The 22699-nt window shown below is 36.6% G+C and overlaps 2 protein-coding genes across 2 annotated transcripts; one reads left to right on the forward strand and one right to left on the reverse strand.

Moving 5' to 3' along the window:
• The first annotated feature begins 541 nt into the window (after window positions 1–541).
• Window positions 542–7565, forward strand: LOC139964633 (uncharacterized). Its single transcript, XM_071966394.1, has 5 exons — window positions 542–771; window positions 1392–1602; window positions 2388–2573; window positions 3203–3338; window positions 3737–7565. Exons 2-5 carry the CDS (start codon window positions 1427–1429, stop codon window positions 3833–3835), a joined length of 597 nt encoding a protein of 198 aa, XP_071822495.1. The 5' UTR covers window positions 542–771; window positions 1392–1426; the 3' UTR covers window positions 3836–7565.
• LOC139964630 (cytochrome P450 3A24-like) lies at window positions 7017–22548 on the reverse strand. The gene is made up of 13 exons (XM_071966389.1): window positions 22283–22548; window positions 20371–20464; window positions 19519–19571; window positions 18389–18482; window positions 16325–16441; window positions 15757–15845; window positions 14699–14847; window positions 13712–13839; window positions 11774–11920; window positions 11122–11342; window positions 10690–10830; window positions 9642–9804; window positions 7017–8623 (listed from the first exon to the last, which is right to left on the reverse strand). Exons 1-13 carry the CDS (start codon window positions 22354–22356, stop codon window positions 8519–8521), a joined length of 1575 nt encoding a protein of 524 aa, XP_071822490.1. The 5' UTR covers window positions 22357–22548; the 3' UTR covers window positions 7017–8518.
• Between the last annotated feature and the right edge of the window lie 151 nt (window positions 22549–22699).

Consider the following 22699-nt stretch of genomic DNA (forward strand, 5'->3'; position numbering starts at 1 on the left):
TTTTTTTCAAAATACACATGCAGTTTTCCGAAAGAAGATTTGCCATGAGGCTAATAAGCTTCCAAACATGTGAAGGAGAAAGCTGTCCATGTTAGGTACAAGAATATTTCGTAATCGAAACGAAATTCTTGAACAGAATGTTACAAAGACGTGCATGGGTAGCGCATTCATTATGAGGAAACGGTGTGAACCATAGGAATTGATTATCAATTTCTATGGTGTGAACGCGGAACGTCTCAGCAAGGCTTCAGTAGTTATTCGTTATAGTAGGTTGTAGGTAAAGTATATCATCTTAGGTAAATTGAATTTGTAAATTAATTCAGTTTGAGAGCAAAGAACTCTAAAATGTAACATGGAAAATATTTTATTGAATAAGAGATAATAAAAAGTAACATTTTAATTTGAATCGGACGTCATCAAGAAAATCCGCTGTAATAACAGACTTATGCATAAACCTACATACCTCTTCTTTAAATAGTGTGATCAGCTGACCCGAGGTCATTTCCATGACATTCATATAATCAATAGGGAGTCCGCTACGCTTCATGCATGGAATCATCAAAGTGTATTGACTTTTATATCATACTGCAGGTTATGATATGTAGCAATAGCCTTACTGCTCGTAGGGGTTCTATTTATATGTGTGTGATAGAAACATGGATAGAACACACTTATGAAGGACTAACGTAATACGCAATTCAATCGAGGAGCCATATAAACATAATTTTGTAAGGCATGGCAGACGAACTTACAAGTTCATTACATTTACAGGTAGGTCTACTATGGTAACTTCGTACGTGTATGCTGAGGCTTGGCAATAATATACCTAGGGTTCTTTAGAGTGAATATTGAACGAGTGGACAGACACATGAATTGTAGGCACTAACTAGTCTTAAGCAGACCAGAGTAAACAAAAGACAGGCCCTAAGTTACTAAGGGCATCGGCCTAGGCTAGGGCCTAGCCTAAGGTACGTCAAGAGTGGAGAAATGACAAATCGAGTACAGACACAAGCTTACTCGTAGACTATCGTTCCAAATTGAGACTGGAATTGATTAGTCCGGACCCTACTGGACAGAGTAGGACTAGGAGTAGATGGTCCAGATCATAAATGCAAAAGACCTGTTCACACATGTATATCAACAACCACATTTTCAGAAGTGTCTATGATCGGGACTAAGCATAATTATGTAGATGATCTGGTGGTTTCCCACAACCAACAAAAAATATGCCCTTTGTCAGCACCATATTGGCCTGCCTCACAAAAGGAAGCAAAGCCCTTTGTTACATTAGCAACACTCTTTCATTGGACAATATCCTAAGTAATGCCAGCCCACAACGTATTACAGTTATTACTTTCACACCAACGTTCCCATTGACTTATATTCCACAGACCTACAGGTGAGGGTATAGGATGTTTTGCTTAAGATGTCGTCATCTGCGAGAGAAAACGAGAGCAAAGTAACCGAAGATAACCCGGTGCTGCCAGATAGGGGAACACCTTACCGGCTGCCAAGTCTAAGTGCACCACAACAACCTCTTAAAGTTGATGATGGAGATAAGATATTACTCAGCTTGCCAACAGTGAGGCTAGATCTACATAGGTATGTGGTATGTTAAATGACTGTAATTCATGAACTGAAAACTGATCGGAAAAAAAATGCATTGTCTTGATTGCGTGACTATTTTACGTCGCAATAGTACCAGAGCAAGATTGTAGGCTTTAGAGGTTGTGAAGACTCGCGCAAAAAGAAACGTCTACTGCCGGTAATCTGACCTAGTTTCAAATGAGGTGTAACAGAAGTGTTAGACACCACCATCGATCCCAGAAAATACACACACAGCTTGCTACCGTCGGTTATTAGACACTAGTGTACAGTCAATACATACAGCTGCGGTCAATACCCACAGCACAGTGTACATAGCAGCGTGGACATTTCAGGTCCGGATAAAAAGATAACAAGGTATCACGTTTCATTACTGTCTGCATTTTGTAGCGACACGAACAAAATGTCACTGCAAGCAACAGAAAGTTAACTTTTTCAGATGGCCGCACACGGTTTGGGCGAGTCTTAAATGCCTTTAAATGTCTGTTACTCATGAACTGAAAACTGACCGGAATTGATCATTTATTCTATTCACTAAACTATCAGTGTTGATTACACTAACCATTTGTATTCCTCCTAAGTCGATACCAATTTCTAAGATGATGATGAGGCTGCCTGGAGATGACAATATTAGAGAATTTGAAATGCAGAAGAGAAGAGCAATTGAGGATACAGATTGAGATTTCCATTGATAAAAACAGTCGTAATATGTAATGCATTTATTGTACCACTTAACCACCCAAAGATATGGTACACATTTTCATCCATTTCACATATCATAGTTTGAAAGGTTCATCTGCGTTAAAGACACACCCACCCTATACCGCTGGTCAGTTGAAGAGGGCCCAAGCGATCCATGCACCCAAATTCAGCCGAGCTCATTTCGCCCCAGAAATTTCAAGCTCTTTACCTCAGCTTGGTACCAGGTCCTCTGACAGATTAATCAGTCCAGATGTTCAACAGATCAGGTGAGATTTAGGCTTCTTTCATTAAGGGGGAGGGGGGGGGGTTCTCTCTCAAGAATTTGTTCTTAGGTTTCCAGAGCAGTAGCAGCTCTGCAAATTATCAAAGAAGCTCTGTACCTCCAATTGAAAAAACTGGGTCAATCCTTACAGAGATTTAAGAGAGAGAGATTTTGTAGTCGGACTAGACTTACAGTTTGCAACTTAGTCTGAAATACATAAAAACAGAAGTGATTCTTTAGCTATCGATAGGTTTTGTCTAAAAAATACCGGCAAAACGAAGATCGTACAATAGTCTGCAATATAACACTGGGATATTCTTAATAAGATGAAATGGGAAAGGGTGGGTGGGGGTATGGGGGGACAGGCTGGAGGACTGTACTTCTGTGTGAGAGACAGACCCCCACCTCTTTCCAAACTGGCTATGGCTTTAATTTGGGGAGACATTTCTTGGCTGGCATTTTCATTTATTCTTAAATACTTTTTGACACTGTATGAATGACAGTTTGATGCTTCTTTCCAGCGAAACGCATATATGCAATTCCCCCGGGCTTATGAAATTTTTCATAATTCTTTAACCCCCCCTTTATCCCCTCAAATACTGAATTTCAAATCATCTTTTATCAATTTCTCAGCATATCTAAAAAGATTACAGCTCGTTCTGCACCATCGCTCGAGCAGACGACAAACCGATGGCCTGTTCGTCCTGCCGCAAATCGAAGACTAGTCTGGAAACTGTCGCCACACCCTCACAGAAATTACGATGCACAGGTAATTTATTTGCTTATCATTCATTATTTAGGTTTCTCCCAGGTTGGTCGGTCAAACTACATATAAGAACTAAGATTCAGTTGTTCACTTCCTGCTGCAAAAGTGCTCAATACATTAGAAGTAGAGCAAGTATATAACATATGGTAACCTACAGCATGGTTTCCCTTGAGTTTCACCATATATGTATACTATATATATACTATATATTTACATACATGCACATATATATATATATATATATATATATATATATATATATGATTGTTTTTAATATTTTGTTTATCATATCCACCATTATACTGTTGATTTCCTTATTGCTTACTCCATCTTTTTTATCTGAATAAATTAGTTTCCTTCAAACCAAATTTTTTCATTTTTTCTTCTTCATATTTTGGCAGTCTCTGAAAGGAACCATGGGTCCGTACTCCAGAGAATTTGTTGTTCATTGCACAACTCCAAAGACGTGGTTAAGAATGAAACTTAGTAAAAGTCTCTGACATAAAATGGAGAAATAAAACAAGAAAAACCACCCAACTAACAGAGGATCGAGATCAAAGGTGAAACTATGCAATATTTATTAATACAGAGTTGGAGATGAGGAGAATACATGTACCCAAGGCATGTATGGATTTCGGCCTCTATAAACTATGTACTGCCTCTATTTCATCAACTGAAGATTTTGAATTTCCTCGTCAGTTTGTCAAAATTAAATTATTTTTGCTTACGGGGGGAAATATGAAAAGTGAAACTTGGATTATCTGAATTATTGAGAAAGGAATCTTCTTTGATATTCTATTTAATAACCACTATGTACAAAACATGTGCTAGTCAATTGTTACGTGAACATGATAAACAGCTACTTAAATGCAGTGAACTTTTACTTGTGTTTATTAGCTGAGATTGTTTTGCAATTTATTGCAAATTTAAATTCACCAGGAGGAATGATGAAAAAATCATTATTATAAAACTTATTATATCATTACTATTATTATATGTAAAGAGGGATCAAGCCATAGCTTCACAAAATAAGTGAAATGTATGGATTTCTGCCTATATAAACTATGTACTGCCTCTATTTCATCAACTTAAGATTTTGCAATTCCTTGTCAACTTTTCAAAATAAAATGTTTTGCTAACGTGGGAAATATGAAAAGTAAAACTTGGATTATCTGAATAATTGAGAAAGGAATTTTCTTTGATATTCTAGTGTGGTATACTATGGTGTACTTTGCTATTGCAATGGACTGTAGAGCACAAGTATTTTAATGATACATAGTTATGTTTAGTAATGATACGAAACTCATGTTTTTGTACTGTACCTTTAAAGTGCTTCAGCAATCGCTCTTACCTTAATGTTACCTGTTACCTTAATGCAAATGTGAATTGCAAAAAATTGAAAACATTTGTTGATGACCACAGATGTTCACCATTTTATACAACAATGCATGGTTTGATATAGGATTTGGGTAATCCAGGATTATCATAATAAAGGTTACATTTGGTTAATCCAAGTTTCCTTTATTTGGTAACTTGTAAAATGCATGCATTTACTTTATGCAAGTTTGTTTCATTTTTTATAACACTTTCGTTTTTTGATATCTTATTTTCAGCAATGTTATACCTTGAAGGTTTCTTAACTGTTGTACTATGCACATGGATTTTATACATTTACATATTTAGAATGTTTTATAATTTACCTATTTGATACAATTCTATGCAATTTTCTTCTATGCAAGTTGTTTTAATATTTTTTTTAATATCTTCGTCAGGCCAACTTACTTTTACAGATTCTCCTACACAGGCTCTCTAGTGGATAAGCAGTTTGCTAACAGTTTTATTTTATTTATATTTATTTTAATATCTTTTCCATTGACTGTTAGCTTCGAGTAATGTTAGAGTAAAATTTCACATTGCACAACATTTCTCGTTAACAGATTAATTTGTGTATAAAACTGTGCATGTAAGGTGCTCTGTGTCATCAGTTGCAGGGGTGGATCCAGGGAAGGGAGTCCAGGACGCCCAGGTCGCCATTTTCAACTTTTTAGGCAATAAAAATTAACCCCAAAAAAGTATATAATTTTGACCATTGTAACAAGGTAAACAGTAAACAACTGTTTAACAGGCGCTGCACAAATGTGAAATCCTTACATTTTACATATGTTTTCTTATGTACCACTATTTCAGTAGCAATTTTGGTATCTCACAATATTGGCCTATTTCCACTCCCACACCCCCTCCCCACATCAACCAATGAATTGCACCATATATGGTGAGAAGGAATGCATGGTTTCATGGAACAATACACTGAATACCTTACTTTTTAATTTCACTTTTTTGTATAGAATACAAAAATTTCACTGACTTGAGCACATGCACAAAAGTCTCATTGCATGCATTATATTCATGTACAAAAGGATTCTATTTTGATACTTGGAATATGAATAAATTATAACCACTAGACTCACGTGTGTTGTAACTATTTCCTCTCTTGTGAAATGTTTCTTGTGTCACAGGGTGACAAACCATTAATGAACTTGTGGTGTTTTTTGGACGACAATAAACCAAGGGGTCCTCAATTAAGAGGGTCCGAAAAACAAAGATTGGTATGAGCAAAGAGCCCCTATACCTAGATTAAGGGTACGATAAGGGATAATTTTTTTTATCGAGGGCTGAATTAAAAAATCTTCCCGCGCTTGATTTGGCCAACGAACAGCATGTTGAGAATACTTGCAATAATAAACCAACACACCTATAGACTACCATATATAGTCATTAATAACCACTATGTACATAACATGTGCTAGTCAATTGTTACGGGAACATAAAATACATTTTCTTACACGCAGTGAACTTTTACTCATGTTTATTAGCTGAGATTGTTCTGTAATTTATTGCAAATTTAATTTAAGTATCCATATTTCAGAATTCACCTGGAGGAATGATGAAAAAAAAAACCTTATATGTAATATAACATCATTATTATAAAAATTATTATATCATTACTATTATTATATGTAAAGAGGTATCAAATCATAACTTCACAAAATAAGTGAAATATCAAAGAAATTCAGACAGATGTTACAGAAATATTAATAAACATTCAATTGAGACAAGATTCAAAAACAGTAATTTTGGGGTTGACATTGTCAATTTTCTCTTATAACAGAAATTTACAAAATAAGGGGAATATCAAAGAGATTGAGGTAAACACTTAAAACATTATTAGTATACATTCAAATTTTGTAATATGATTAGCAAGAAATAAGAAAATTAACCTTCTCCCTTAATTTTCTTCCCATCCTGCTAATAATTGACAGACCAAAGTGTTTTCCATTATGTCACCGAGTTGATGTATTTGGTGGTTGCTCAAAATGGATGAATAAGATCCTGAACCAAAATATGCTAGAAATATGCTAGAAAGTCAAATACTGGTCACCTCATGCTCCAACTCCAACAAAGCAGATTACTACCACAATCAAACTACGTTTTCATCAATGAAAACCCTTCAATCAAAATTTTGCAAAATTTGTAGTAAAGATGATGATTTTTACATGAAAACTGAATTATTTCCTCTAGGATCTACTGATAGCATACTGAAGCACCAAACTATGAAAGATACTGTTCACCACTTTGGCCTTTGCTGCAACGTTTCCTGACAAAATCAAATCTGAAACAAAATTAAAGGATGTGCTAGTATTTATTAGAAATATTATACACACAATGTAAAATTATATTTCAAATATTGGCAGATTTGGAAGGCTTTGAAATAAACCCCTCATGATTGTCCGACATCTGACAGGAACTCTGCAAATATTGCTTTGAAAAAATATTACTTTGGAATTACTGTCTGCACATGATGCACATGTAAAATAAAAACTTAAAAAAAGTCACAAATTTTTTATAATTTTCAGAACGTTTTCTTCCTCTCGATGAGTGAATTTAGAAGAAATATAAACAATATGAAAATTCTTATCTGATTATTGGCAGTTTGAAGGCACCTGACATGAACTCTCCCAAAGAATAATATTCCTTAAATAGAAATAACAAGGAAATTCTACAAGAATAGCTGTCTGTTCTTGGTCCTAAGGAAACATTAAATACTGATATTTTTTAAGGTTTTCAGGACTTTGTCCTTCTTTTGTCTATTTTATAGACTATTTAACATTTACTGGAACAGATAATATTAATAATACTAAAGAGCATCATTTTGCATCGTTAAAATTTCCCCCCAAAAATTTACCAAAGCCACCAAAAAATAGTTCTGATAAGATTGCAATCCATCAAAGAGAGCCATCCTGTCAGGTTTTTTTTTATACCCTTTAAAAAAACATTCTTTCGCAATAAAATAAATGAATCTGTCCTAATCTAAAATTTTGATGACGAGACACATTTTCACATTTCTTATCAACAGACTTTAAAATAAGCAAAGGTTGTGAATCCATATGTGTCGACGTTTCCCTCATTACTTGATATAAGGCATCGCAAATCATGCTTATGAAGTGAACCGCTTTGCTACAAGACTTTACTCCCGAATAGTATTATACCACAAGTTAACTGAAATCGATGCAATGTGCGAATGAACTTAAAAGCCCATATTTCAGACTTTACAATTGCATTATTGATGAGCGCATTTTCATTGATTTATTGAACATAGGCAAGACTTGAAATAATATGAAAGAACACAACAGGCTTTCTTGTCTTGTTTGTTTTTTCTGGGGAAGTAAAGACCATACTATCAGAACTTCACTAACGTCTCACTTACCAGGGACCACCTCGGCTGTTTTGACTAGTTAAAAGATTAATAGTTAATACAGGACAGAAACAATGTGTCCCTCCTTAAATCATCAATTCCACCCCCCTTCCCCCCTCCCCTCCCCAACTGAGATATCCTGGCTATGAAACACTTTATAAATTGGCATTAACTAACCACTACTTCAATTTATATCTAGACTTTTCAGATCAAATGGGTGAGTGAAACTTATTGCCTGTATTTCAGATTTGACAATTGCATTCTTCATGAGCCATATTTTTGTCAATATCAATATCAATATGGATGCATGGTTTGCAATGAATAGAGAGTATAAGGCCCGGTGTCCAGTTTTCATTTTCACCATAAATTAAGATTAGTAAAAATTTAGAACTTCAACAAGAAATCCACAAAACTCTCAGGTTGCAGTGACCTATTCGGCATCGTTGTCGTCTGCCGTTTCTCTGGAAACGACCTGAACTTTGACCCCATTGGGAGGACCGGTAAAATTACTGGCTGCATTAAGGGCTGGAGGAATCTGCGAAGAGAAAAGAATTGCAAAATGCAGCGAATGCTAAAATTTGATCACCTTAGAAGTACTTGTTGTGAGTTTAATATTGCAATATTGCAATGGACCTAAACTAGTAACATCATTGACCAAGGCATAACAGACAAAAGATACGTCTTACAAAAATGCAGAAATGTGGCAGTCTGCATATACGTCTTTCTCCTAAATATCGTCTATTTCCTAGACCTATATCTAGAGATAGATAGCTAGTATCCATGCTATTTTTACTATAATAGACCTGTTCCTTTGACATTAATGTCAGTAATATTTCGACATATAAGTTTGTTTTTGCTGAGTAAACCTATTTACTTCTTTTTTCCATTGCTAAAGCTGTAAGAGCCCGATGAAGCATTTCTTTCACAATTTTCCCTCTTTGAGGGTAAAGGGAATGGCACCACCAAATGATTGACAACTGATTCATTGATCAATTGATAAATGATTGTCAGAGATGTCAAGAGCCTGGTGGGGCGACAGGGACAAATATTTCATCTGTGGAGTGTTAGCTCAGTGGTTAACGCCGTGCCTTCCAATCATAAGGTCTCCGGTTCGAGTCACTCCAAGATTAATGTATTTCGTCCAGTTACAGAGTTGTGGACAATTGACAATTCATAATCAAGGACATTAAATATGAATCTAAGAGACTGACTTCGGTCAGCTTGCGGCTTTGATAAGCCAATGATGGCTTCTTAGCTAGTTCCTGCTTGCAGGATGATCTAAAATACATACATACATCTGGAACCCTTACTGAAGTTCTTCATTTTCCATTTTGAAACTAAGAAACTTTTTTACTATTTATTACACGTTTCCCAGGCCCTGGAACTGTATCCCCCTGACCCCTCTCGTCTCAGGCCAATATGATCAGCACATTTCGTTTACTTTAAGTAAATTAAGGTTTACTTTAAATAATATAAGGTTTCTTTGGCTTTTGTTTCGAGGACACTGTATGCTACAGCTCTATAGGAGACTACACATAACTAAAATGACAAACCTCAGTCTCGGGGCAAGTCACAATCTTGAACTCTTGCAGCAGCCTCACAACAGCAAACTTCATCTCCATCATGGCTAGTCGCATGCCGAGACAAGCCCTGGGACCGTCACCGAACGGAAGCCACGATACGGGATGAATCTTACTCCTGTTCTCTTTGTTGAATCTGAAATATACCATAACATACATAAGTTGTCGAAATAAATCAATCTTCATCACTTAAAGGTCAATACTTCATTCATCTGCAATTTTTCGCTTTCCACTGTTACTTACATATCAGAGACTTGCAATTGATGATGAAAGAGAGATAACTGTGATTGAATTTTTACTCTGCGAACCCTAATTAGCGAGTAACTAGCCTTTTCATAAGAAATTTGACAACTTTGTTCTCCCAAACAATTACGCATGCAAACCACACCTTTCTCATTCATATTTTAAAACTCAACCAATCAAATCATCTCTATCATGTGATGTCAGATAATAAACAGATGCTCCTGTTTAACTGGTAATACTTACATTGACGTAGCCTACCATACTACTAGTTGTAGCTGAACAATGCATGCATACAGCCTATATACAATATACTGTACTATACTAAGTCTAAGTGATAAATATAACTGTCATAACGACTTCCCCAAGCAGCTATGCAAAATCGTATTCCATTTTGATATAATATAACATTTGTTCACACACACACACACACATGGCTGAATGCTTGGTCAAGTCTACATATGACATCATTGAGCAACATTTGATTCTTTTATGTTCTCCTTTCTTCATTACAATATTTATAATTTCTGTAATGGAGGGTGGGTTTGGCAAATGCTGAGTCTAAAACATTACAAATTGAAAGCTCTCAGACTAAAATTGGAAAGGGGATTTCCTGGCTTTCTTTTCTCTTGGGTATGGGGGGGGGGGGGTAGGGAGGTGGGTTGTTGTTCTCCAAAAAGCTCTCTATCATATACCAGAGGGAAGATGATTGGATTTTGTGTCTCTTTTAAAAGACCTTGAACAACTCTTTAAAAGCAAATGAAAATAAAGGCTTACGTACCTCTCGGGTCGAAATTCTTCCGGATTGTCCCATATTTCAGGATCGTGGTGGATGGCGTAAATGGGAACAAACACCTGGAACCCCTTGGGAATCAGCTGGTCCTTGATGACTATGTCGCCCTTATCGTTGAAACGATCGAGCCTGACAAGTCAATTGGGAAAATTCTTAAATAGTGTTTCACTTATAGTTACCTAATTTTAGTGAAATTTAGCGAGTTATTCCATTATTATTAAAACATTGTTTTTTTTCTGTCATTTTAGCTTCTGTCGATTTGCTTTGTCTATTTGCTTGCATCACTACATCCAGAATAACACAATTAAAAAAAAAAAATAAAAAAAAAATACAAATTTTACAAATTTTTTGTGCGGTTGTAAGAAAATCTGTAACACTGTAAAACTGTAATATAATATGTGAGCGCCGTCCATGACTTACCCAGCTACCGGAGGATAGATGCGAAGCGTCTCTCGGATGAAGCAATCCAAATACTCCATCTGACTTAACACCTCGTAAGTTACTTTCTCGCTGGTGGGAGCAAACTTAGTCACCTCCTCGAAGAGTGTCTCCTGTTTCTCCGGTTCGGTAGCCAGACAATAGGCGATGAAACCCAAGCCTGTGTTGGTAGTGTCATAGCCAGCCAGAAAAAACATCACAGACTGGAGAATGAGTTTTGAAAATACATATTATATCATTATAATTATTATTATTCCACTTTTATTATTATTATTATAATATACCACAGCAGTTATCATGCACACCCCCCCCCTCTCCCTGCCCATTTTCACTTCTTTTCCCCATTTCCATAATGCCTTAGATTGCTTCCTTTAATCCTCTGCGATGTTTAATGATATTGAACTTATTGATTCCACCTCCCCTTCCCTCTCGCCCCCCTCTCAAGAAGTTGTTATAGCATTCCTCTAATCATTTTTATCGCAATTTTATCGCAATCCTAACGATTAAGCCGACTGTTTGAATCAATAAAGATCTCAAAATCCAAACGTAAATCAATTTTTAACACTCTCCAACTTTTCTCTTTTCTGTGAAAATTCTATCTTTAAGTCAACCTTAAAGAAGATTTTCCACTCACATTTGCCATAATTTCATCCGTGGAGAGAGCGACCTTCTTCGAAGAGGACTCTGTGGTATTTCCCACATTCACGAGGCTGTCCGTATTATCTTCCTCGGTCGAATCCAACTTATGAGTGTCGACCATCACCTGTAGAATGTCCGCCCTCTGATAGAGATAAAGGGCACTCATTAAGAAATGTCTTGTGTTGGATGTTTGATTGGATATTGGAGGTGCTTTGCCTCAATCTCAGGCAAGATCAATGGATTAAAAAAAAATTAACAGCCGGCTTTTCAAACAAATCATATCAAAGGGCATTGCAGAATTTGCTAGTCTGCATGGCAACACCAACACCAACAGAAAAAAAGAAAAGAAAAAAAAAATAATCATCATAAAAAAATTAAATAATAATTTTTTTGTTGGAAAACATTAAAAAAACCCATTGAAGCATCGTTTAAAAAAGTAGACTACCCTGACATCAAACATCTATGAAAAGGCAGTAGGGTAACTCAGACTTGATAGAAACATATTCAAATAAATCCTTTTCACTATGAAATGTCGATTAGATTATGTTTGTGTTTCCAAATATATTTTGACAATCCATTTTAAATACAAAACACAGTATTGATGAGTAATACAGAGAACGTGTTTTTGTCATAATAAGAATAAGAATTTTTTTCCTCAAACTTTTCTAATTGGTGATAGCGTTGCTGGTTTTCCATTACATTTCACAATTGTTTTTTTCAAACTGTTTACGCCTTAAACAGTGAGCTCTAGCTATGCCATGCGTTTCCTGTTTTGCCAATCGGTAGCCCAGACTAAAACTGTGCACCAAACGTTAATCACAAACTGTGAGTAGTCTTATGTTAGACCCGCATTAATTTCATGATGTCTGGTTCAAGTCCGTCATACATTAATTGAAGCTAAAAGTTTTGCTAAACTTTTGAAGATAACTTTGATGTTGCTTCCCTTTGTGGTAATCTGGTTAGGATCTGCAGTAATAACATAACGATTTAATGGTAGGATAGCATCCTTTACGTATCAAAGTTGGAAACTTCACAGCAATGTCTCCATTTTGGCTGTAGGAAACAATTTGGATTGTGAAGAGTCTTTGGTATGGATACATAAATGCATTTTCTACAAGAATTTAGAATACATTGTTTTATTGACTATCAACACAGCCACTTTGGTACTAGTGTGAGTAGGCCCTATTTAATGGCAAGTGTCAAAATCAGCTTTACAGTTTAATATTTTAATTTTCAGGTTTACAGTCTTGTTCAGGGCCAAGGCCTTCTCACACGACTTTACAACTTTAACCCTGGTCATTGGTCAATTTGTCACACCTACACACCAAAGTGTGCACAATTCAATCTATCTCTCCTCCAATCAATCTCTCCAGTGCACCACAACCACGTGTCCCCCGGGGGACTTCCCATAGGGTGCAGCCACAAACCGGCGCAAACAACTATATTTACAAGTTACCTCGCAAGTCCCCATTTATACACCTACAGGGTGAAGAGAGGCAATGGAGATAAAGCTCCTTGCCCAAGGACACAACGTAATGATCTGGCCAGGACTCGAACCTGTAATCCTTAGATCACAAGTCCACTGCCTTAACCACTTGACCACAACGCCCTCAGTATATCTTGTTCTCTTCAAATTTCATCACATGCAGGGTGATTAGGACAGATTAGCTATTTAAAAAGAACAGGATTCCTGTAAAGTTTACATGGTTTGCTTGTTCGTTTAAAAGCAATTTGGTTCTGACGGTTGGTGGTGGTTGTCGCTCGGTCCTCCTGAAAACACGGAGGCCTTGGGCCTAAAAACGTTTGCGGATCGCTGCTTCGTTTAAAAGATTAAAGTAAAACAGCAGCATAACCACTGGAAGGTGATTATTTTTACCACAAATGGTAATTACCGATCAACAATACATATGACGTACGTCGTGTGCAGTCTTACCTTCACTTCTCCATTGTCACGACGTCTCATAGCTTCAGAGATCACATCCAGGAAGAACTTTTTGATTTGAGGATCAGAAATAGAGACGTTGAATAGATCGTAGAGTTTGCCGACACCTGGTATCAAAACTGAAGATTGTAGGAAAAAATGAAATAACACCTCACCAGTAAAATTAAAGTAAAACTCAACTCAGAATTGTAAAGGACAGAGTTCACGGTTTTGTTAATATCAATATAAACATTGGCAAGAAATGAATATATATATATAAACAGCTTGACCTTTATCTCTTGATAACACCATTTGGTCAATGAGGGGGCTTGTGTACAAAGAGCTAACAAAGAGTTTAACGGTTCACTATGAGAATGATAGAGAAAAGGGTGCTGTTGTTGTGGGGAGACAGGTATATTGGAAGAAAGGAAAGTAAATATAAAGGATATTTTTTTAGATAAAACATTGAAACATGATGAAAGTTTTGTGCATAATTTCAAAGATCTTTTGTAACAACAACAACAGTGATATTCGTATTTACAGAAAACTTTAAGAGATGATGATTTTTTTTGGGTGAAAGAATTGGGGAACTAAACTAAAACTTAAAAGTAAACTAAACTTAACTAAAATCTAAAGTAACCAGTATCAAATAATCCACAAGCTTAAAACAAAAATTAAAATGATACAAAACTAAACTAAAAAACTAAGCCTACACTTAAATAAATTATCAGCTAAGAAACTGAACTCAATTGAACTGAACTAAATTAAACATTGACACTGAACTAAATTAAACATTATAACAAAATATCCAAATATCAAGCTTGGGAAGCCGGAAACAGCCAACTTGCTGTGGAATTCCAGTCCTTCCATAATATGATCTCTGTCATCATAGTTCCATCCCACCATTCGAGTAGTTTTTCCAAAAGTCCGTAAAGGATAACTATAAGACTTAATGAAAAATGTTCCGGGCATGAAAAAAAAGCCAATTGACTGACTCACAGCCTAGGAGTATCTTCAAGTTGAACAGATTAACATTGAACATCTTTTGAGCATTCTTGACAAACGGATTGTCGGGATTGCTCTGGGAGTCGATCTGTAGGCCAAAGAACACTGAAGCAACCACCTCCAAGCTGTAACAACCAAAGAGCCTGTCAGGGAAAGAAAAGAAAACTATAGCGAATTAACAATTAGACAAACCGACAAATAAACAAGGGACACAATAACCAGAAAGCCCAGAGGCTTTGTTATCAATTGTCACAAAAGTTTAGCATTTCTCCCCCACATATTCACTTCCCCCTGTATTCAATATCTCACATTCTGATAATTGGGTTGATGGAAATAAAAATCAAATGAAGGACTTCAGAATGAGGGAGTGGGCCTAATTAACTGGGGAAGTGGGTCAGTGGTAGGGTAAACTGCTCATTTTCACCAAAACTTACTGGTTCGGGATAACTACTAAATAATGATACTAACCTGTCTCCTATCGGCAAACGCACTATCCTATCTACCTCGCTCCCAACAAAATTAGGTAACTTTTGATACTGCACCCCAGAATGGGATATTAGTTCAAAGAAAACAACCCAGATGTGATTCAAGGCTGATGAGAAACTCTGCCAAGAATATGCTTGTGGAAAGGTCAAGATTGGTGGATTTGGAATGAAGAGAGACTGTGGGAAGGGATTTAATTTTGTGGATTAGGTCGATAGGAAAAAGTGTTGTTGCCGATACGAAATGGAAGTGAAGAGAAGAAGAGATGAAAAAGTTAGAAAGAAGTGAAGCAAATGCATCTCACACTGAACCCCCCTCCCCCTCCATCCCTCCCCTTCCTCCCAAAAGAACACTTTCTACAGACAAGATAGAATTCTCTGCTTGGTAATATTAAGGTGATGAATATTGATTGGATCAATTGAAATTATTTTTGGAAGTTTGTCTTATTACTTATAAAATGCCCAACAGTATTTAGTTACAGTTGGATCACTATGCCTGAGAGTAGTCATTAAATAACAATAATAAACAACAACAACAATAAACAACAACAACAATAATGTTAATCTCACTCTTTGCACTGGATGCCTCCTTCTTTACCCTTCCCTGCTGCAAAGTTTTTCACCAATCGGTCACAGCACTCATTGATGAAAGAGTCGATCTGTCGATAAAAGAGTCGATAAAAGAATATTTTCAGATCGCTTTACACACCAAAGAAGCTAGTTCCTGTCTATAGCTATATCTAATTTCCTTCAACCAGAAAAGGGAAATTAACCCGAAATATCAGGTTCACAAAATCCCCGCTCTTTGATCGCCCTTGTGGGGTCGGATCCTCCTCACGTTCTCCAACGTGAACGAGGCGAGTGACTATAGAATCTCCTACCATTTAAACAATATGTTGAGATTGGATAGGCAAAAGAGCAGTATAGTAGTATATACGGGTGGTTATCTCCTGAGGTGTCGCACTTTACCATTATTGCGTAATACTTAAAGCAAATAAATTCAAAAAATGACCAGTTCAGTGAGCGTCGGCTTGAAAGCAACATCTCCTCTGCAATTGAAGGGACGTATGTGTGCCTGTTTTAAAATTTAGATGGATGGATGGGTACTACATGGATACATACATATAGAAACTAGTACCTGTTTTAATTTGCTTGCAGTAAATGCTGGACTGACGGTGTTACGAATCGACCTCCAACGTCCGTCTCGAGCGCCGGTGACGGCTTCATCGAATGGTCTGTCCTTGTAAGGCGACGGCTGTGGGGATTAAATATCAATGTATGTAGTTTAGATCCTTCTGCAAGCAGGAACTCGCGAAGAAGCCTCATTGGCTTATCAAAGCCGCAAGCTGACCGTAGTCAGTCTCTTACATTCATATTTAACGTCCATGATTATTAATTGTCAATTGTCAACAACTCCGTAACTGGACGACATACATTAATCTGGGAGTGACTCGAACCAGGGACCTTATGATTGGAAGGCACCGGCGGTAACCACTGAGCTAACACTCCACTCAATACGATACCGATGAGCAAACAGCACCATACATAGCTGTAGTGTGTCGCAACCGATTCTGAACTGGTCTGTAAATAGCACAGACCATGTTATGACGCAAGATCTGCTGTGGACACGGACATTCGGTAAATATGACTTCTTATCCTCTTATCTTTGTTTGATTTTTTCAAACTAATGAAGATATGTGGTAATTTCACTTCAGAAGTAAAGAACTTGTAGAACCCCCTCTCTCCCGATCCTAAACAACCTCAGCCCAAGTGACCTTGACCCTGGCAGGCAGGCCTGCCGACAAACTTCACCGCAACAAAGCTTGACTTTTGCATCTCACTCTAACTCCTTCCGATGCTATGGATGTCCTTAAAGGCATTGAATACTCGCCCCAAACCGTGTGCCGCCCTCTGAAAAAAGTTAACTTTCCTTTGCTTGCAAGTGAAGTTTTTTTCTTGTCGCTACAAAATGCAGACAGTAATGTAACATGATACCTTATCTTTTATCTGCACATATGAGATGTCCATCGCTGCTTTATACACTGTGTTGTAGGTATCGACCGTAGCTGCATGTATTGACTGTGCACTAGTATTCAATAACCGACATTAGCAAAGCTGTGTGTGTATTTTCTGGGATCAATGGTGGTGTCTAACACTTCTGTTACACCTCATTCTAAACTCGGTCAGATTATCGGCATCAGACGTTTCTTTGTGCGCGAGTCTTCACTCACTTTAAACAGCCTTAGAACGCAACAGACCGCACGGATTGAGTTGACCAGTGCTTGCAGTCTGGAGGGTCTCTTGTTCGATCATGGAACCAACAATCCACCGTTATTCATTTCCCTCCCCCCTAGGTCATGAACATGCCACATTCCAGTGTGAATAACCAAAATTTAACACAATTAAAGATCTGCCTCACGTGAAGCTCATCTTCAAGATTTCCTTAGCAGAGTTTCGTCCTGAAAGGATGTCACATCTTAGGGACAATCTTAATTACTAGTCTATACACAGGTGCTAATATAGTGCAAAATCCCCCAGTTCAATGCGCTGGAGAGGGGTAATGATCGAGTATAATAAACATTAAACATATAATTTGCTGGAAAATAAAATGTCTTCAATGATGATTTAGAAGAACTCATAGGGGAGAGGCTCCTTATCTCTGATGGTAGCTTGCTCCAAAGCAATGGTGCAAATATGAATGCTAAGGCTGGGTCACCAATAGGCTTAGTAGACGGTCAAGTAGTCAGAGTAGATCTTAGCCAGGGAAAAAGGGTCAATCCATGGTGGAGAGCGTTAGTGCGGGGCGGGGGGGGGGATGGGGAATCTGTAAAATTGGCCTGTGTGCCAGAGTCAACGTCACTTAGGATGGAGGGTATAGAAGTTCCTAAAGTTAGTCAAGTTTTCTTCGTTAAATGTTCACATCAACGTCTTTTTTTCGGACAAATACATCGCAGAAAATGTTGTCAAGTTGACAGAGCAATTTTGTTCAGTTTATACTCTATATAGCCTTTTTCTTTGCGTTTAAAAATTTTGTTCGCTATCCCTTGGTTTTCGATAACTTGTGACGTTTCTAAAACTTAGACTGCTACCATTAATTATTTACCCTAAGGGTCTTTATTCTCCAAATATTACCTGTCATCTGTAAAACACTCAATTCAAAATCGTTGCATACAAATCTGCATTGTAGACATTGGAGACTCACCGAGTGGTTTGGGAAGGAAGAAAACTTGCTAATCATTATCTCTTGCAGCATATCAATATCATGAATGATGAACATGTTATTCCCAAAGGACGCCCTGCCAAAAAAAAAAAAAAAAAATCATAAGTTAGAAATTAAGTCTCCAAATTAAGTTGACAATTTATGATGAAATTCTGTGTCTCATCCATATCAGTACCTCTTGGTTAAACGTTAACCTGCACTTCAAAATTACGTCCGATCTCGGCTTAATCCCAAAACTGACGTGTAATCATTTCTTGTGAATAAACAACGTTAATTGATTATGCATTACACATGCAAGGTAACTTAAACACTGATGACAATTTGTAGCCATAAAAGGTGCTCTTAACAATGACATCTGTTAATAATTAAAAAAAAAATAGCATCTGTTAATAATTAAAAACAATATATATGATGAGTCAGCTGAGTAAAACACTTGTTCTTATTTTAATATTTACCTCACAAGTTATGTAGTTTTGTTTTTACATAATCCACAGCTACTAGTAATGGCAGAGGCTTATTGATACAATGACAAAAGAGCTAATTGGCAAAGTTTATTCTTAGAATATGTGGTAATCATGCAACTATCTCATATACAGTTACAAGCTGTAGTTGTGTACAGTATATATTTATGGTATTTGTCACATCAAAATCTAAAGTATTTATAAATACTGTACATTCATACAAATTTACAAAATGTAAATAACTTTATGATTGCTAGACAGTTATCATTTCACTGCAACACCTCCTCTACAGTTCTTATAAATATGGATCATTCCAAAAGTAAGACAACTAATTTTCAAACCATTTCCATGCCTCTGCCAGACTATGCATGTACAATTCTCATACATTGGCTAAGATCATGCGTAGTATCTGTTCTTTTCGTATAGACAATGCATGGCTGGCACCGACCTTTGGCCAATTTCATGTTTAAATAACCATTTCCTTTCAAACGGATTTGTGATACTTATCATGTGTCAATGTTCAAGTCTATAGGCAGAAAACTCGATTGCTTTTTGTTGCCACTGGCAAATGGTTAAATCCATTGGCAATTTGCCAGCAAACAGCCTGTACATCCAGGCCCTTCTAAATTCCGCAAGAAGTTTAAAACTCACCCGTATACCTTGCCATATTTCTTTTTCTTCTCTAGCATATCAGAGGTGAAGCCCTGTAAAGTGCAAACATAATAATACTATTATAATGCAATCAGGAAGTTTACATTGGCTGGTCGATAAAAAAAAAAAAAAATATCCGTTGAGGATCTTTAAATGTATCAAGTTGTTCAACCTATCAACTTCATGTCAAACATCAACATATGTGACCCCGAAAAAAAAAAAAATGATCATTAAAATGGACGATCAATATTTTATGTGTTTAAATAATATTAAAAGCCTACATTATCTCTACGTGATCTAAGTTATCTGTGTAAAATGTTAATCACACAAATTTCCGTATCATATGATGAAAACATCTTAGGTTATTTGGTTAGGGTATTAGGTTACTCACAAAATACATTTCACTACAGTAGTAGAACAGAGTACTCTTGAATAGAGGGATAGTCCATGCATAATAATTTTCTGTGACATATATTGTATTTCATATGTTAGTGAAATTTACGTTCCATTCTAATCCTATAGGTAGATGCACGTTGATCTTTAACTGTTTCCTTGTTTGCTTAATATATTCTTCAAAATTGGCATCCAGATATAAACTGATTGACACACAATTAGCCTCATTAAGATATCTCCAAGTAATTTCAGACAAAGAGATACATTACCAACCCCTAATGATAAATGATTCGCACCACTCCGGATGATTTCATGCACAGTTGCTATACTTAACAAGCTTTTTTAAAACTTTTACTACTATACACAACGACATTCACAGAGCAGTTTGTCTAAAAATAACAGTATATACTCTAAACCTAATTCACCTACACAGAAATCGTGTAACTTAATTTGCCTAACCTTTGTAAAGTGGACTAATGTCCCAAGCAACGGAAGAGGAAAAGGTCCAGGAATCCCATTTCTGATAAAGTAAAGTTTCTTCCAGTAATCTGTCCTGTAACAAGGAAATAGACAGTAAGCACATTTTTTGCAAAGAATTTTTGAAAATTGTTATTTCATTAAACCATCTCCATGATTTGTGGATACACTCTGAATCTGAAATGAATATTTTTTTGACAAAATATTGCAAAGCTTTGTGTAAATAGAAATCACTTGTTTTTATGTCATTTTTATCAACAGTATGGACGTCAGTCTAGTCACTTGGACTATAATGACAGTCACAATTTTGAAAACAGCTTCAGCTGCAGATCAAAATTGTTAAGAAATTTTTCTGGTCGTCCCTCGGACAATCAGGTCTTTACCTTTTGGTAGTCTGAAAGGAAATTTGTTTGTTCAAAGAAGTGAAGCAAAATAACAAAGATTTACCAATATGTATACCGCAGAAAAACTTTGTAGATTTGTAGCTTTGGGCCAGTAAAAAGAAAAAACAAACATTGGATCATAGGCCTACAATTCTTTTTGCTAGCATATTTTAGTACCTCCAAAGTGGTCAGAGGGCAATATCAATTAATCATTGGACCTATTTGGGGATATTTAGCTAAGTAAAATTTCTTAGCTTGATGTATAAATTTAAACAAAGAAGTCTCTCCACAGACGACAACCAAAGTTGACTTAAGTTAAATCCAAACTAAAATCTGGTCATATCGGACCAATGGACTACTGTTCCAAATTTTCCCGCAGAAATTGTCTCTTTCTCTCTGTCATGTAGCAGAATTTGACTAGGACCTACACTATGGAGAAATAACCGTACTCAACAGCTGCAGAACTAGTGCTAATTAGTGATTTGAGTGAGTATACTCACCAGAAATTATCCGTGTGACAGTAATAGCTAATAGATCATTTAGGCTATACAAAACTTAACATATCTTCCACTAACATGGGAGTTGAAATTTGGTAAAATGCATTATGCAAAATAGGAGTTGCTCACATAGCAAAAGTAAAGTTGCTATATATCTTTGCCAGATATCTTTCATTTTTTATGTTTTTGGCATTTCTCATGCTGTCATGAAAATGCATGACTATAGATTCAAACATGCATATCCAGGATAAACTGCACCATACTAATTTTCAGAAAACAAGCAAATATTTTTCAATTGAATTTAATGTATCATGTGCAGTACAATAGGTCTCATATGCAATTATTGTGGCTATACCCATGTTTTAACCAGTTCTCGTCCAGCAATTAGTCAACCAATCGCAATTTCTGCAGTAAATTATGTTCAATCTGGAAAACAAAGGGGAACCCCTAGGTTCAAAACAATTGGTACTCATATTACATTTTGTTGGAATACTGTACATGCCTCTATCTTATGTAGGGTGGTCAGATGTCCACCATTAGGCAAATATTTAAAGTGTTCAAATATTGTACATGTTCTCCCAACAGTATGCATGTGACTACTGACTACTTCAATACTTATAATGATCTGGAATTGCCCACGACATACCAATTGGTATGTCGTGGGCAATTCCAGATCATACACAACCACAGTTCATGATTCTAAGAGTGCATGAGCTAAATGACTCTCTTAGTTTCCTAATTTAAAAAGCTCTCAGTAAACAGGTTGTTGCTGGAAGACGGTGATGGGTGGGATATGCGGGAGCTAGGAGGGGGAGTGGGAAGGCAATTTGCATAAATACATTTACTTCCTGAGGTGCCGTTCCTATACATTTATCACTTAATGTACCTTACATTTCTACATATAACATTAAGATGGAACAGATGTGATCATGTGAAGTTATATACTTTCAAGTATAAACCTAGCTTTGTCACACAAATAGCGTAGCCTATGCTATGTGTCATATCGATACTTACGCCAAAAAAATTACGATTAAGGATCCACAAAGTGCGAACGTTGTGGAATTGAAAAGCAACTCGAAGATAGCCATGGTACTGAGGCTCGCTACCGTCACAAGTAGGGCCAACAAGTATAACAATTTTGAACAACCGCAGTCGTCTCTTTAGGAAGCTTGCTATTTAGCCTCAGTGATAGGATTTTTCTCCTGACGAGGCACTGTAATGAACTATCTGGTCTGTAACAAGGCAGTAGAGAATCCCATTGACCTCGGCCGTCTGGGGACCTTTGTACATTTGTGGCGAAACCAATTTCCAAATTTGGTCAACAGTGTAAATGTAAACAATACGGATCCTTATAACAGCCATTCTAGTTAGACCACCACCGCGACACCCGATTCACATAGTATCATACCATATAATATTGTTCCATAATCA

This window comes from Apostichopus japonicus, chromosome 23, assembly GCF_037975245.1.
Source record: "Apostichopus japonicus isolate 1M-3 chromosome 23, ASM3797524v1, whole genome shotgun sequence".
In the NCBI taxonomy this organism is placed as follows: Eukaryota; Metazoa; Echinodermata; class Holothuroidea; order Aspidochirotida; family Stichopodidae; genus Apostichopus; species Apostichopus japonicus.